This window comes from Oryzias latipes, chromosome 21 (genome assembly GCF_002234675.1).
Source record: "Oryzias latipes chromosome 21, ASM223467v1".
Lineage (NCBI taxonomy): Eukaryota > Metazoa > Chordata > Actinopteri > Beloniformes > Adrianichthyidae > Oryzias > Oryzias latipes.
This window is the reverse complement of record NC_019879.2, coordinates 23,066,185-23,083,361: the sequence shown is the minus strand read 5'-3', so window position 1 is coordinate 23,083,361 and position 17,177 is coordinate 23,066,185. Positions and strand designations below refer to the sequence as shown.

Below are 17,177 nucleotides of genomic sequence, written 5' to 3'. Positions count from 1 at the left end.
TATTTATCAGATCTCTTCGGTCCCTACAAACCCTCCAGAACTCTCAGATCATCAGGTTTTGCTCTCTTATCATCTGTGAAGATTTTGTAATTTAACCCTTTCATTGTGTTCAGGTCAAAATTGACCTGAAATTTCAAGAGTGAACATGCATCAATTTTGACCCGAACACAATATAAGGGTTAAACTGAAGACATATCTTTCCCAGCTAAGTGGCCAGCCTGTTAGTAGAGTGTTGTTATTTCAAATCCAGAGCCAAGTTATAAAGACCATAAATGGGACTCAATGCCTCCCTGCTTGACACTCGGCATAAAGAGATTAGATTGAGGGTTAAACCACCAAATGGTTCCAGAGTGGCTCTTGAGTGCCTGTGCCTGCAGCTCACTGCCCCCTCCCCTGGGGGATGGGTCAAATGAAGAGAGCAAATTTCAAATACCTAGATGACGACAACTAATGGGACTTTGACTTTCAGGCTGCACAGTGCTGTTGCCTCACAGCGAGAAGGTTCTGGTTCAAAATCCCACCTGGAACCTTTCTGCGTGCATTTTGGATTTTTCTCCGGGGACTGCAGGTTCTTCCCACCATCCAAAAACATGCTTCATCAGTTAATTGGTTACTCTAAACTTAAAGTGTCTCTAGGTGTGTGGTAATGATTGTGTGGCCTGCGACAGACTGGTGCCTTCACCCAGGGACAGGCTCCAGCAACCCTTTGAACTTATTTCTTTGGCTTTAAGTATTTTATTGCTTTTATGGTTTATTGTTTGCACATTCCATCTTTCATTACAGTGCCTCCTCAAAGTGTTAGCTGCAGAATTTCCTTCCGTTTGTCTTTTGATTGTTGTTTCATTTGATCTAATGTGTTTTGTGACTTTTCATGCTTTTAACCTAGGTTTATACGTGCATTTTATGTCAAGCATGTTGACAAAGGGGCTCTACAAATGCAAATTGATCAATAAAGTGATTGCCAATAAATCCCAAAATCCAATCATCTACAAGAGTGCGTACGTTACTTTTATCTTTTTTATTTAAATAACCACGTTGTGTTGAATCAGAAATAAAAATGAAAAATAAAAACTTTTGTCATATACTGTGGTACTCCTGTTCGCCACCGCTAGGTGTCACTGTTGCTCTTCCGTCTTCCCTTGCTGCCGGGAAGGTGGAGGTGCTGCACCTCCTTCATTGTCTGAGTGAAGGCACCGGGAGAGGATCCTCCGCTCTGCTCAGTGTAATCCGGTCTCTCCCAGGCGCATGCACTCAGCCGTCCGCCATGGCGACGTCGGGCAGCCCTCCCTTTGGTGTGAGCAGCCTTTAAAACTCGTCTGGGAGGGTTAGGGCTGTGTGTGTGTTTTTTTCCCTTTAGTTCCTCCTTTCCTGCGGGACGTGGATGTAGTGCCTCCCTTCATACTCTCCGTGTGGACAAGCCCCGCATAACGAGAGAAGGGTAAGAGCCGCGCGCCGCCGAAGTGCTTCTCAGTTTGCTCCCTGAAGAGAACTGATTCAACTTGTTTGAGGGGATTAAGGTTAATTCTCGGGAGTATTTTGCTGTGGATTTGAAGGGGAGGGGAGGGGGGGCATATTATATCCGCGTGTGAAAACCCTCATCTGCCGTCAGTCAGTCAGTCAGTGAGCGCGCGCGTCCTTCCCCGCAGTGTGGGTCGTGTTGCGCCGCAGTCGCTCAGGTGTCGTGGATTGTAATGGGATCCGCGCGTCACGGTGCCATTTGAATGGCCAGCATGTCGCCTTGAAGCGCGCGCGTCCACGGCGTGTCCAGGTGAGGGCAGGTGGTGGATGGATGCTTGTCACATTTTGAGTTTTGTAGTTAGATTCCTGCTCTGTTAACCCACATTATCATGTGACCAGACCTCCCTAAAGGCTGCTTTTTATTCGTGTTTAGGTCCAATGCAGCGTTTTGCAAATTTTACAACATGCATTAATTGTATTTTCAACACATTAAAAAACTTAACGCAGCCGCGCCCAAATTACACTTTCTTTGCAGAAGCAGAGCCTTTTCTCCTCCTTATTGTGTTGCAGATCTTTCCTGACTTCTTTATCTCCCACAGCCTCTGGCTATTCAGCTGTCTCTAAAGATTTCCAGCTGTGCAATGGTGGACTTTACTGCCCCCTCCCACCCCCCTGCACACAGAGGAGCCACTGTTAAACCCAAGGCCAGCAGTCACTGCTCCATATTACACATATGTGGGGAATTTCGAGTTAATGAATTCAAAGGAGGTGTGTTTTACCCAGAGAAACACTCAGAAGTCTGCAAACGGTCGCCTGGCTCTGGGAACATGATGCCATCTGCACAACTGCTGCCTGCTCGTTCCCATTCATGGCAACGCATGGACTAGCAGTCATGAGTAGTGCAGAGGGAGGAGAATCACTGTCTAGTCTTTCAGTGGCTTCAGTTTCTCTGGTTCTTTGTTTAAGGAGTGTCTGGTTACGTGGCGTGCACCTGCGGGGTCGTGTAAGCCGTGAATATATAGGACGCCACACGAGGCACTTGCCAACCATCAACACCAAAGAATTATGGAGGCTTTTCATCTGCTCAAGAGAAAGTTCACGTCATCTGGAAAACAGTCGTGTGACCAAGCAGGTGCAAATCGACCACCAGATGGTTGGTTCCTTCAGGTTTTTGATCAGCGTTGAGATCTTTTTTAAAGTGAAAGCTGTAGACACCTTTTTTGTTTTTGTTCTTGATGTTTGTTGCTACACCCGTAAAAATTAAATGTTTGTTTTTTGCTTTCAAGGAGACATTTTTTACAATTTGTCTTGACTACCCACAGGTATACTGTTCCCTGGATCTTCCCAATTCTTCTGCAGTGCTCATACTCCGATTAAAGACCCACCTCACTGAAAATTGAAGTTTTTTTATCACGTTTTTGTGGCATTTTTTCATAATGAAATATAGATTAAGAAAATTAAGCTTAAAATTGCGTTTCCAGATATTTCTTTATTCAAACTGTTGTGAATCAGGAGCGGACTAAAAAAATAATACAGTTTGAAAAAGCCTGCAATTGTGATTATTGGTGCTACAAGCTCCCTCTTTTGCTCCATTCCGATGCATCCACTTGCAGACAAATAGATCCATGTAAGTCTCTGTTTTCCTCATTCGAGCTGTTATCTGACCCAAAACTGTAAATCTGGATAGCTCCAATATTGCTGACTGATTGTTGGAAGTTGTGAGGGGACTGTGAGCTAGCGGGAGAGAGTGTAAACAAAAGGATGATGGGTAAACTTATTCTGCAGCAACTGTCCCGACCACAACTCAGAGGTGAATTTCTTATAAACTGCTGCCACTCTGCAGACACAATGTCCTAGAAAATGACACGGGTGTTTTGATTTTGACTAAAAGCAGCATAACCATACTTCCAAGATCACTAGGAACGCGTTTAAAATTGATTAAAAAAATGATTGGAGTGAGACTTTAATCACTTTATTCTTACCTTTTTTAAAAATCAATTCAGTTTAAAGCTGGCAGCAGTCATTCAGTCTGCAGAAATCCTGTAACTGTCTACTGGACGCACCGCTCCGGTGAACCGCTCTCAGGGTGACATCAGCCTGCCGGAATGTGCAACGAAGGGAGACTTGAGTGGGACAAGAAGAGGATTTTGGAGGACGGTGTGGCTCATGTGGCATCACATGAACGAGCCCTAGAGTTACATTCCTGAGTAATCACACTCTTAGAGTTAGACGCATGCAAATCTTTACCATCAGAACCAATGCAGGTTCTACAGTACAAGCCATAACGTTTTTTCTCTGTTTCAGTTGCCATATTTTTATCTGTCTTGTGGTGGTTGAATACTTAACACATTTACCTCTGACTGCCTGACACTTTTTTAGGAGGTTCAGAAACCTTAAAAGCTTTTTTTTGTGATTTGACCTACCATCTTTTCCAATCTTTAGTACTAAAACACAGAAAAGTCTATTTTTTTTTAATTATTGTGGCTATGATTAAGCATTTATAAGTGCATTTTTATCTTTTTCATTATTAAAGCTGCTAATAGGCCGCAGCATTTAGTTATTAGACAAGACAGCATTGCATTTCACATAATAAACGACTGAGCGGTTTAGGTCTGGATCAGTTTGTTTCCTCAGAAAATCCATCTTTTCCAGTGTCTGTGATCCGTACTGTGCATGTGTCAGACCAGCTGCCCTCTAAACTCTAAGACACCTCAGTCTGTGCGCTATTGCTGATCATCAGGAAATGTCTTAGTTCAATCGTGGTTAGATGGAATCTTTGATTTTACACTCTTTCTCCATGATTCATTTGTCAGGTTAAATTAGGACCGCCTGGCTTGTACAACAAAATCAAGAACATGCTTGGGGTTTTTTCTTTCTTCTTTGCTCTTACATTAATTGAGTCTCCCGCAGGCTGCAATTATCACCCATTAGTGCTTAGTGCAAATGCTACATTTACAATTACAGCATTGGTGTGACAAGCTCTGTTGTGCAGCGTGTCCTCTGAGCCTTTTGCCCCATTAGTGTAATATTGTACACACATGCAAACATTAGTAAAGAGGAGGAAGTGGAACTATAAGACTTTGAAATGACAATATTCCAAACATGGAATTAGTGCATTCATGCACTTTTTTCCCCTTGTCTTTGACCTGGTGCAGGCTGGAAAGTGAGCAGTGCAGTGCAGAATGGCAGAGTCAGATGCAGAGCCAGCGTCCTGTGGGGCCGGACGCCGCCTTGGTGCACCGGTGACCCTGGGCATCAGCACATTGGACCCTGGACACCGACCTCCAGCCATGCCCCCCGGACGACAGGTTGCTATACGGGTCCGAATGTTGGACGACACGGAGGAGATTTTTGACGTCTCTGTGAGTTACTCCATTCTTCAGCACTGCAGTGTCGTTAAAAAAAGCTACACTAGACTAGTTAGGGGTTGTCATGGCAACTGAGTGTTGCACGCACGCATGCATGTATGGAAGTCTCCCCGACTATCTCAAACCTCCCAGCATGGGGATGTTTACTGCAACTAATTGTGAGGAACCGGGATGGCTTTTGTGCGGTTGGGTAATGTGTGAGAACTGCTGGACGTTCCTCCCCGAATACAGACGGCTGTTCCAGAGACGCTAGAACGTCTTTCTTTTGTGGGATTAACTTTCTCGCCGCGCAGCTCTAAATTTAGACGCTGTGGTCTGAGCTAGTTGCAAGGAATGAAAGTGGAGATAAAATTAGATACAGATTGCAAACCAGCATTCCTCCATAATGTTTTAAATGTAGTACTTGTAGCTCCAGTGTGTTAATGCTGCAACACAAAGCCAACAATTTTATAGTTTTACTTTAGCCTTGTTGCATATGGGAAGCGCTTTATTTTAAGTCGGTCACAGGTACACTGTCCTGCTTCCTTAAATACTCAGATCAGCTAATTAATCCATAGCTGAAAATAGTACCTTAAAGGTCTATCTTTTACCTCTGTCTATGTTTAAATGTTACCTGCTGAGATAGGAAAACCCCAACAGTTTATTTGTTTTAAAAAGATGATAAGAATATACTACAGGTGAAACGTTAGATAGACCTTTATGGTAGAAGACTGGGAAGAGAACTTCTTTTTAATTTAAATTTAAGCTTCAGGATCAACAAGTTCAATAATTTTATTGAATAGTGGGGGGGAAATGGAAAGACTTATATTTCATAGAGGACGCGAGCAGAATAATCCGTCTGCTCCAGGACTGAAGGAGATCGGTGGAGCAGAAAGGGTTGATGTAGGGAGACCGATTCTCCAGCAGTCACAAAGGAGCTTTTTAATTTTCATGAATGGAGCTCTACACTAAAGCTGCTGAACTGTCCTGACAGTTAGTGAGTGTTCAGTGTGCAAAGTGGATGCATCCTCCTGGCTCTTTCCCAAGGTGTTCCTGCAGCGTGGCGGCTCTCTGAACTCCTTTTACTCTTACAATGTTGTTTCCTTTTCTGGCATTGACAGCCTTCTTTTTGGGACACGTTTTTCCTGGGCCTTTCACCTGGTCTTTATTTAAAGGCCCTCATTTACATGATTTTTCTGTGACTTTTTTCCTCAAAGGAACAATCAAATTGCCTGTTTTGACCTTTAATAGTGGCTCAGCCAGTGGAGTGTGAATGTGAAATGAGGCGGGCTAAGAAAGAAAATGGTTTTTCACTGCGTCTGCTTCAAAGCTTGTGGTCACTACAAAACCAATGAGTGAAGAACTAAGAACTAAAGATTACACACTTTGGATTTTCCACTATGTTTTTCAACCTGGTGGGTGTCAACTGAGTTTCACAAAAACGCAGAGGATGTGTTCCTCCTTTATGTATGCAAGCAGTTAGAGCAGGGGTCTGCAACCTGAGGCTCTGGAGCCACATGCAGCCCCTTTTACCCCTTCATCCTTTGGGTATGAAGAAAAATACTAACAATTTCAATAAATAAAGCATTTGTTGTTAATGTATTAAAGTTAATGAGGTGTATTTGTTTATTGATATTTAAAGTTTAAAATGTCAGCCAACTGAGAAAAATAATGGTAGGAGTGGTTAATTATTAAAATAAGCTTAAAGCACATATAGACTTTCTTAAATATTGGATTCTACACCATTATTGTCATGTTTATATTTAAAAGTAAAAGAAGACAAATGATGACACCAGAGCATAGTTACAATAATAAAAGAAATGCCATGTTTGATTTAGTTTTCTTGCATTTTTAATTTAGGTAAATCTGCAGCAGCAGGAGGACCCCTTTTGACACGGGAGGGGGGGGGGTGATTTTATTTTAAAGGGTACTTGTTGATGCTGCTGTCAAAACTAAAAGAAGTAAAAATTTTCAAAGAAAATGATCATAATTCAATTATTGTAAATGTGTAAAAGGTACATTTTGTAAATAAATGGCTTAAAAGTCACAAAAAAAAAATTAAAAAAGGGGATTTTTCGAAACAGTGACTTTGCAGCTCTTCCTAGGTTTTGGTCTGTAAGAAGGTGGACCAAATGAATCTTTTAGGGTTAAAGGTTACAGACCCCTTGACTGAAAGACACGATCCATTTTCCACCTCAGGTTTATATCCTAATGTGAATATAACAAAAGCAGTACACAAAGCGGTGCACTTCTGAAATAAATTATACATTGTAAGTCAAACTATTAAAAAGTGACTCAAAGCACAAACACTTTTGGGTAGACCAAAGCCGAAACAATATAAGCACAATAAATGCTCTTTACTTGCAAGGGCTAATTACTCTGTTGTAAAAGCAAAAGGTGAAATCCAATGACATACTCTTAGAATAACACAAACAGGAGAAACCATCTGTAAGGAACATGGCAGTTCACCCCTATAGCTTCACCTGTAAACTAAAACCAACGATATGACTGAAGAGCTGGGCAGATCAGCTGATCCGGCACCACACAAGGGAACGCACATGACTCGCTGCTGTGGCAAAGGGGAGCGCAGCACGAGCTGAGCCGAGCCAAAAACCTGCTGCTGGAGGAGAGGGATGGTCTGAAATTTAAAGCCACCACACCCTGGGCCTTGGTGAAACCCAGAGAAAACACCCATCAGCAATCCACACCTGCAAACAGTCATGCAAAGATTGACTAAAAACGGCGAACACGCCCTCTGCCGCAGAATAAATTTACTTTATAGCAAAAGAACTGAAAAGCAAAAATACAACTCGAGCTGTAACAGTGTGAATCTACAGAGAACAATTAAATGATAGTAAGACGAGACGGGTTAGTTTGTGTAGCACCTTCATACTCTAATCCCTGCTGGGTTTGTGCACAGCAGGGCAATCCAACATGTAATTTATTGCAATTTCTTTTTAAGTGATTTAAAAACCCAGTAGTAACACTTAGAAAATCAGTGCTGAAGTTAATTAAGAGGTTGAGAACAGGAGTGACGTGCTCCTGTTCCTGCTTTAAACCCTGTCGCAATCTTTTTAATGTAGCTTGTGTCTTCTTTTCCAAAAAGATGTAACAGAAGACAGGTACAACAGTCCAGCCTGCTGAAGGTGAAGTGGTGTGTAAACTCCGTCTGAACGTGAGATTTCTAAACTGTTCAGTTTGAAAAAAACGTGAATGAAGACTCGTTCAGGTATGATTGGACTCCTAAAGTTTAGGCCTGCATCAAATACGACACAGAAATTCACCCGAAATTTTCATATTTCTACTTTAAAATCTTGTGTTTTCTCAATGGGATTTTGGTCAGTATAATTGTCTTCTCCTATTGTCACTTTTGTTTTGTTTTTAAGTACCTTTCTGTCACTCACCTAGGTGTGCGAAATTTGATCTCCGCATTTGACACATCCCCTGGGGGAGTGGTGAGCTGCAGACGTGCTGCGCTCGGGTGGCGGTAGCGTTGAGGGTCTTGCCTAAGGACCCTCACTGAGTGATGTTAATTGCTCGCCATTGATATGGTAATTGCCCCCAGTACTAGGCAAGGCAAGGCAAGGCAAGTTTATTTGTATAGCACAATTCGTACACAAAGTAATTCAAGGTGCTTCACAAAACAGAAAAATGCATTAAAATCACAATACATCATAGAGTACAGTACAATACTATTGCTCATTCCCCTCTGGGAATCGAACCCTGGATTCCTGCGTGGTAGCCTCTCACCTTACCAACCGAGCTACCCAGCCAGTTTTTCTTGGGTGTGAAATTCTGATATGATTTTAAGCAAGTGAGCTCTGGTCTCCCTAAAAATAGGAGTTAGTTTACTCGTTGCAAGGCAACCCTGGTTTTGTTTGACAATAGTGTGAACAGACGGGGTTCTAAGGGCAGGGATGCCAGTATAGCTTAGTCAGTTTGTTAGTTCATTTTAGTATTTTCCTATTGAACTCTTTGTATTCATGATCCTTTTGAGTTCATGTTTTACTTCGAAGCCCATCGAGACGACTGTTGTTGTGATTTTGGGCTATACAAATAGAATTGAATTGAATTGAATTGAATTGAATAGAATTGAATTGAATTGAATCGAATTGCACGTCCAGCCAATGCACGAGCTAAGGCAAACCGAAAGAAGTGAATGACATAAACACCTTTAAAAACACACCTTTTCAACATTCTCATACAAAGTGATGCTGGACTATCAACCTTACTTACTGTGCATGATGTGACCCAGAGAAAGAATGTAGTTGATAAATTACAGTAGTCCTAGTATCTGACCCTGGAGGACTCCACATACTATGACTACATGCTCAGACTTTTGGTCGTTGAGAGAGGATCTGAACAAAAGTCTGTAGTAGAGCTATATAACTATTTTTATGTTATTTTGGTAAATAAAAAATGGCTACCAGTGTTTTAACTAGGGGAGCTCAGTGATATATTTACATTATCAGTAGGTAGGAACATTTTTGGTGATAAACTCTGCCAAAAATGTTCGCCTTTAACCTTGATGGCATCAATGCTTCTATAACAAACTTCAACTTGTCAGCCATGTTCTGACAATTTTTCTATTATTATTTGAGCTTTTGGACTGCATGCCTTTCCTGAAAAAACTGTATAAACAGCTTTTAAATAAAAGACAATGAGCGGCAAAGCGAATAGCTGGTCAGTTCAGTCAGAGGAGTGACGTTGGAGGGACATCAAAGCACACAGCTCAGCGGTAAAAGCTAAACCTAGTAAAGTGGCTAATCTCTGGGTGTCACCCTCACCAGCTCCACTTTGGATTATTTCCTTCACCGGCTTTGGTTTGGACTTTCTTAACAGTTACTCGAAGCCAACGTCCAGCTTTTACAGATCCAGATCGAAGACTAGCCAACGTACCGGCATTTGATTACATTTGCTGGTGTTGTACCGCAATAAAGACCCACTCCAATGAAAATCATGTTTTTGGGGATTCTAACATGTTCTTGTGGTATTTTTTTGATGATGGAGGACATACGCAGTTAAAATTAAGCTCAAAATTGCCTGTCTGAGTAATTCTTTATTAAAATCGTTGTGAATCAGGAGCAGACGAAAAAAAGCAGTTTGAAATAAAGCTTATTTGTGGCATAGAAAATACGAGATGCTGCTTTCCGTGAGAAAATAACAATTTAAAGTTGAAACCTGTGACATGGAAATATCGCTGCCTTTTACAACAGTACCTGAGCAACCAAAAAAAGAAATTCTGATTCAAAAACATGGTCCATGCAAACAAGAAAAGCATGTAAATATTTATGTGTGGTATGTGCAGTTTCAGTTGTTGGCCCTCACAGTGACATTCGCGGCTGAGTGCCAAAAATGACAAATTAGCCTTTGTTCCCCAGACAGGTGAAGCTGAAATAAGCCCAAAAAATTCAACTCTGGGAAGGGGATGACAAAAGGCCCCCGCTAACAGAACACCGCATTCATGCTCAATTTACTCCACATCAGACTGTTATCTCAAGTACCGACTTGAGATAACAGTCTGAGTGGCTTGGATATGGTCTTCCCCTGAGGTGTGGGTAAAGTGTATTTTCATTGTCAATGGCTCACATTTTGTCCAGAAAAATAATTTATCTGAAAAGAGAAAGCACAAAACAGGTTTAGTTTCACTTTTAAAGAGGGAAAAGTATGACTTTGGGGTTAAATATGTTATATTCCGGCACATTTCGAGTGATTCTAGGTTGGAGTGTTCAGAGTACACATAGTGTCTCACTAGAATTTAGTTTGCTTTAAATATTTGATGTAGGCTTTCACGTCAGATTAAAAGGCCATTCCTCCCTTAAGAAAATGCCCAGCTTGGCCGTGAGACTAAAGGATTTCATTCCTGTTTTGTTTTAGGTTGGGCGGGGGGATAAGTTTCCACCTCAGCAGGTGAAGTATCAGATGGATGGGAAACAAAAACGGGCCACTGAGCCATGATGTTGCTCACACACCACGCTGTGGCCTACTTAACACTCTCAACTGTGAGCACATTTGTGCTCGGATGATGTCCGGCTGATAAAACAGCAGCGGATTATTTAATATCAGTCAAAATTTGTGACATTTTGGTTTTCATTGTTTACTCTTCAGAAGCATATCAGAACTGAGTATTCTTTTGGTGGAAGCTAAAGTTGGCTGTGAGGAAGGTGGTTTGATCATGAATTCAGGGGTTAAGAAGTGGGGGGATGGGTTCATTAGGGCAAAGATGGGGGGGTTATGCTAATTCCTGTGGAGGAAACAGTCAAGCATCATTAGGCAAACCTCCACAAAAACACATGTTCCACTACTTATTTGCATTTTTTTTTCCACTTTTTAAAATTTTTGATTGATTTTTTTTTTGTTTTGTTTTGTAATAAATTTATTTTCAGTATCATTACGTAAGTTTAAAAAATAATAAATAGAAATCTGAGTTATTATATATGTATTTATATATATTATAGCATTTTTATGGTTTTGTAATTGGCCTGTTTTTTCATATTGTTAATGACAAAATCAATGTATATTGTGTATAGTAAACTAATATATATTTATGACAATCTATCAATCCTAGCACTGCTAAAACTTAAAAATGGTTACAAAATTTTATGATTTTTTTTTTTTTTTTTTTTGTAGTTGGAGCTAATGTAACATATAAAATGACCATTGTCCCATCCATCGTACTCACCTATTATGGGGTCAAAATGCAAAACTTTTAAAGTATTTTACTTTGCGATCCAATTCTCACCTCTTGATGTGTTTAGTGTTTGAAGAAGGTTCAGTCAAATTAGACTCTTAGGTTTAAAACTGATCAATGTTGTCTGTTATCACACAGTACTTTTATTCATTGAACTTGACCTTCAGTGTAATTTCCCTTGTAGACATGAATGCAGGGAGGGAGTTGTGCGTTTCTAGGATGTTTGAATGTTAATACAGGTATAAGATGAAAAGAGAGCTGAGGCATACTGCAACGCCATGTTTTAGTAATGATTGATGAGAAGTTAGTGATTACAAATTTTTGAAAAAGGTTTCCTTACTGGATGTGAGATCAGGTGAGTTATTCTAGAATCTGGGATTGTAAAAGTGGGTTTTGGACAGTTCAGACCCTGAAAAGTTTTCCGCTGCATCTTAAAAAAAGAAAAAAAAAATTAAGAAGCAGCAGCTGATAGTGTTTTTTTCTTTCCAAAAACTGGGGCATTTTTGCCAAAGTGGGCCATGTCATAAAAAAAGCCTTGCATGCTTTAGAGTAAGTCCAGTCCAGAAATGTTAACCATCAACCTGCCATTCACCATTCTCAGCTCCGTATGCCGTCAGCCTCTCATTGTACTAGAAAGCAATTAGAGGAGATCTAGAGTGGCTTGTTGTAAGTCCTGACTTAATGAGCAGAAACACGATGAAGAGCTTTTTTCAGGGCAGTCTTCAACAGACTCACTGTCAATGATTGACTGATGAACAGACTGTGGATCAGAGGCTGGAAGATCCTTAATTTGTTAGCAACAACACAAGATAAAATTGAGGTGATTGTAAATGTGTGTCATCACTGTTCTGTTACAGTTTGTTTTAACAGTTGGACATTTTTTCTGACTTGTGCTTTTTTTTAATCTTCCATACATAGTTTTGATTGTAATTTTTAACAAAATTCTTTTCTGGTGCTGTGTAACAAAAGATAAAAAGGAAAATATCATTAAGATCTAGACTATAAATGACAAAAGATGAGAGAAAAAAAGCCTAAATATTAATTTTATATTAGAGTAGAATAGAATAGATAATAGAAGAGATAAACTTTTTTTTATCCCACAAAGGGGAAATTTTCTTGTCTTCGGCAGAAAAGAAAAGACATGTTGAAATGTGACTTTGTGTTTATGAAAGAAAAAAACAATGATATAAACAAAAAACTATACGAACAGGCAAAACTTTACAACTGGATCTTGATTAAAAAGATGTCTCTTATTTAAATAACCATTTATTACTAACATTTTTGACTTATCATAGACAGGTTCCAGTTCTCATCTTTACTGTTGTGTTTTCAAATTTTAACATAAAAGAAATGTTTGGAAAAAGTCTATCTGTTCTTTTAAATCCTGCCTATATCCCAGTACTTTCCAGCACTTGGATTTTTTTCTCAATGAGAATAATTTGGTCTGAATATTTCTTGATGACTTGTGATTGGCTTAATGTGATTGCATCTGGGATGTAATTGGCTATCAGAGCTGTGAGGAGAATGGGGAGGCAAGTAATGCAAGGCGGCAAGTGGCTCAGACGGTAGAGCAGGTCGTTTAATAACCGCAGGGTTGGTGGTTCAATCCCCGCTGCTGCTGCCGAGTTTTAGCCGAGTGTTAGTTTTGAATGCGGAAGGCCAAAATGAGCGTTTACATAGAATTTTTACCAAACGTAGTGTCTTAAACGTGCGTTGCCGAGGGCCGTGTGGACGCCGCTTCAGAGGATATGGTTATTTCTACTGTGAGGTTGGACCCTTTTACATTGAAAGTAATGGTGGCAGGCTTGATATATATATATATATATATATATATTTTTTGTAACCAGCTGCTGCCTAATGTTTCCCGTTTTGAATTGCATTTGTTCCAGTTACTTTCCGTTTTAAACCAGCCTTAGACAGGTAGTGAAGGTGTAGTGCTCCAGTATTACTTAAAGATGCTTGTCTCTCCACTTTGTCACACTTACTTGGGTTTAAGCAGCCATCTGCCTATCAGTGAGTTAGAGGTTTAAAAGGCAGGACAAGGTACTGAAAATGAACATTCCCACTGTTACAAAAAGTCTAAAGATTCCTTTAAATAGAAGCCTCTGCTAAATACTATACTGATGTAATATTATACATTAGTTAATTCTTTTGGTATTGGTGAATTCCTTTCTCTAAAATAAATGCACCCAGTTACATTCTTATGGTACATAAATGTTGTTTTCATTGTTTAGCCTCACTTTTCTGAAGGACCTCGTTTGCACGGCTGCAGAAACCTTTTGGCTGCAAAATGCAATCAGTCAATCTGAGGTGAAAACTCAGATCATTTTTTCCCCTGAGTGGACATACAAAGCATTACTATGAGTTTCAGCTCCACGGGATTTCTTATTAAAAAGGGTAAATGTAATGCTGGTCTACGTTGGTTGCCATGGATACACAGAGACATGGATGAGGAGCGTCTGAGCTTGTTGCTGTGCTGCAGAGTTCTGTCTTCCACTGATATCTGCTTGGGAGGAGTGGAGGGAAAGGTGGGGTGGGGGGTGGGGGGGTTGCCCATGCAGGGCATTAATCTGACTCTGCTGCACCAGCATGGGGATGTGTCGCTGCACATCAGAGGACAAAGCCCTCTGAATGATGTGATGCAAGAGAAAGCTTTTTTGTATTCAAATCCTTGGACTTAAACGACTCACTGGAAAGTCTCGATGCTGCTCATGTTCATTTCATGCTGATTGACCCAGTTTTCTTTAAAAAATGTTGTTTGATTTTGGTGTGTTGGGAATTTCAGGTTGACAGATGCTCTTTGACGGCTCAAAAATGAGACACGAGGTAAAGCCCACTTGTTTATTCCCCACTGGAGCTGGTTACAATCTAAAGCAGTAATGTCTTCATACCACCCACAAGACCTACATTGTTCTAGGTTTGACTAATGGAAAACATTCCCATAGATTCCTCACATGACCTTTGAACTGTTGCTTGTCATCCTCTCATGGAATGAAATTGAAATCCTGTGGTGAGATGTAGAGAGGTTATTTTCCCATGGACAGCCATCTTCCTCCCTCGTGTCCTGAAATGCAATTGGGTCATGAAGGATGAGGGCCACAGGAGGAGAGCATCAGTGGGAATTATCTGGTAACCGATGGCTAAGAATACCAACATGTCAGGGGTGCATAGAAGGAAAGATAAACTACGGTTGTGTATTTTTTAATCAAATAGGACCAGGCTTTTGTGTAATGTGAATCTGTGATGTACTGATGGTAAACTGGCTGCCATGATGGCAAATTGACGGTTGGGTGTTTTAAAGGTATATGGTACTCATACCGGGCATGTGTAAATGTATAGTAAATGTAGTCTGGCACATTCAAGAACATGCTGTACATGGGTTTCTGCACGCACTTTTATCATACGGTGTTCTTCTCGTCCGCCACCTTCATTTGGAAGCGGTGCAAAACTCACAAATCTTGCTCCAGGCTTTTTCTTTCACAGCACCATTCCAAAATATGAAAGATTTGGGTCGTATCCGAATTCTTCCCCTACCCAAACAGCTTCTTCCTACCCCTACATTTGGCCTTCCAAGCGGAGAGTTATGGAAAAATAGCATCTACAAATCTGGACTTACTATCACTTGATGTTGTCATCAATAGCCGCCGGGCATCTTTGTTGGTGCGTAGCTGGCAGCGCTCGGAAAATACATAACATCGGTTTTATAACTTTAAAAAGTCACGCAAAAATGAAAAGTTATTACTTTTTCGACGGGAAGATGCCAGCTCCTTATCCCCTGCACCAGTGCTTGTGCACGCTGACCGAGGCAGGTCAGGGAGTTGCTGACTTTCCGACGGTTTGATCGACAGCGATTTATAAGAGAAATACTCAAAAATGCAAAAATGAAAAGATTTCTTATTAAATCTGTTTTCTTTCATAAGAAAAACGCAAAAATATGATTTTAATGGGAGGGAGACTTTAAAGATGTAAGTTTTTAGAAAAAATCAACATCATTTTTCCCTACTAGCAGAAAGACGATCAAAGCTATTGATATGTGTGAATCTCTGCATGTATTTATGTAGCTAACCCGACTGGCTGTTTGTTATTGTCACTGTTTACATTGTATACACATTTGCTCTACTAATGTATACTAGCAGTATTTTCAATAAATTTGGGGGGGAAAACGACGGCACCCATACTTCACTACCAAATCTGAGTCCCAGATTGACCAAAGTTCAGCTGTTTGACGTTAAAACAGTTGAAAGTTTAACTGGTTGAACTTTCAGCATGCGTTCAGTAAATGCCCGGTTTGTACACAAGCCCAAAAATGGACTTAAAAAACTGTAAACATAAGATTTTTGAACGCGGAAGCCTGAAACACCGGTTTACAGGCGTTTATAGACTTTTTGTTAAAAGTGGTCGCTCAAAGTCGGTGTTGATATAGCATTAAAGAGAAGTCAGTGTTATTGGTAATACTGAAAAAAAGGCTTATCTGAATATTCCAGATGTTATGAAGAAGACCCACGCTTCTTCTTCAGCATGATTTACATTTGAAAGATTGCAGAGATTGTGCATATTTCCATCATGTTCAGTTTCTATTTTTTGCGCAGGCATCTGCCTCTGCTCAGCTATGTTGGTGTGATTCCCTTCCGTGGCATTTTTCACAGTCTTTCCTCTCAAAACACTGAAGCAGCACCGAGCCACTGATGGATACTGTCACAGATACTCCCAGCGTATCCCCACCATTATCCTTGCACTGCTTTCTATACTGTGCACAGGTACTTTGGGGAAACTGATGCTTCTATAATAAGCCTTGTTCCTATGGTAACAAAGATGGATGTCTCTCTATAGAAGATGCTCGTACGTGGTGCAGACAGCAGTTTAGCCGATTCTACCTCCCAGCATTGTCTTGTGGTCATTGTTTAAAATCAGAGTTGACCTCGGATGTCTTGTATTTAGTCCCTTAATGAAGATGGCTCACCTCTGTGAACAAAATACTATTGGCTGTTAAGGACCTCACTCAACCTATAAACCTATCCTACTGGCCATGTCTTAGTAAAGCAGGTAGACCTCACACTATGTTTGCAGTCTGATCCTGAGTAGAGTTATCCATCTGGTCCCGCGTAAAGCTCTTGGGAGCTGGGTTTCTTCTGCTTCTAAGCACAACTACCCCTCTTCCATGAATAATGAATTTCTTATTGAAATTCAGAGGGGTAATTAACACAGGGTTATCTTTATCTGACCCTGTCTTAAAGGCTTCACCTTCGCTGCTCTGCTCTTCTGAAGTGTTCTCACAAGATAAGCAGTCATTTCCTTCCATGTTTGATAGGAAATGAAGGTATAAATTATTGCCCTTGGACACGGTTCTGTGTTTGTCTGAAGCTCTGCTTGTTGGAAATGCTGAACTCTTCTCTGCTGGACCTGGGCAGTAATTGAATTCAGAGTCTCCAGAACTGATGTCAAATCAGTAACCTCAGGTGCACATATGGGTGCACATGGAAACAGTGCTCCTTTGATATCAGTGTACCCCTGACTGTCATTAATAATACAGAAACTGTTAACAAAAGCTGAGAGAGTGTAACCAAGTAGAATGTTCCATTTGTCTTGGAGCAGCAACTACAGCCCCAATAAGACTTGATATAATGCTAAATCAATTCAATTCAATTTTATTTATATAGCCCAATATTACAACAATAGTCATC

The 17,177-nt window shown here is 40.6% G+C and overlaps 1 protein-coding gene across 2 annotated transcripts in view; it reads left to right on the top strand.

Moving 5' to 3' along the window:
• Window positions 1-1,086: 1,086 nt before the first annotated feature.
• LOC101165518 (FERM, ARHGEF and pleckstrin domain-containing protein 1) overlaps window positions 1,087-17,177 on the top strand; it is a 55,482-nt gene continuing 39,391 nt past the window's right edge. The window contains exons 1-2 of one of the 2 annotated variants that reach the window (XM_023950626.1): window positions 1,087-1,438; window positions 4,614-4,820. In XM_023950626.1, the coding sequence (XP_023806394.1) occupies window positions 4,641-4,820 (180 nt within the window). In that variant the 5' untranslated portion in view covers window positions 1,087-1,438; window positions 4,614-4,640. Of the gene's footprint in view, window positions 1,439-1,637; window positions 1,769-4,613; window positions 4,821-17,177 lie in introns of those variants that run through there. The other variant, XM_023950627.1, reaches the window with a different exon arrangement.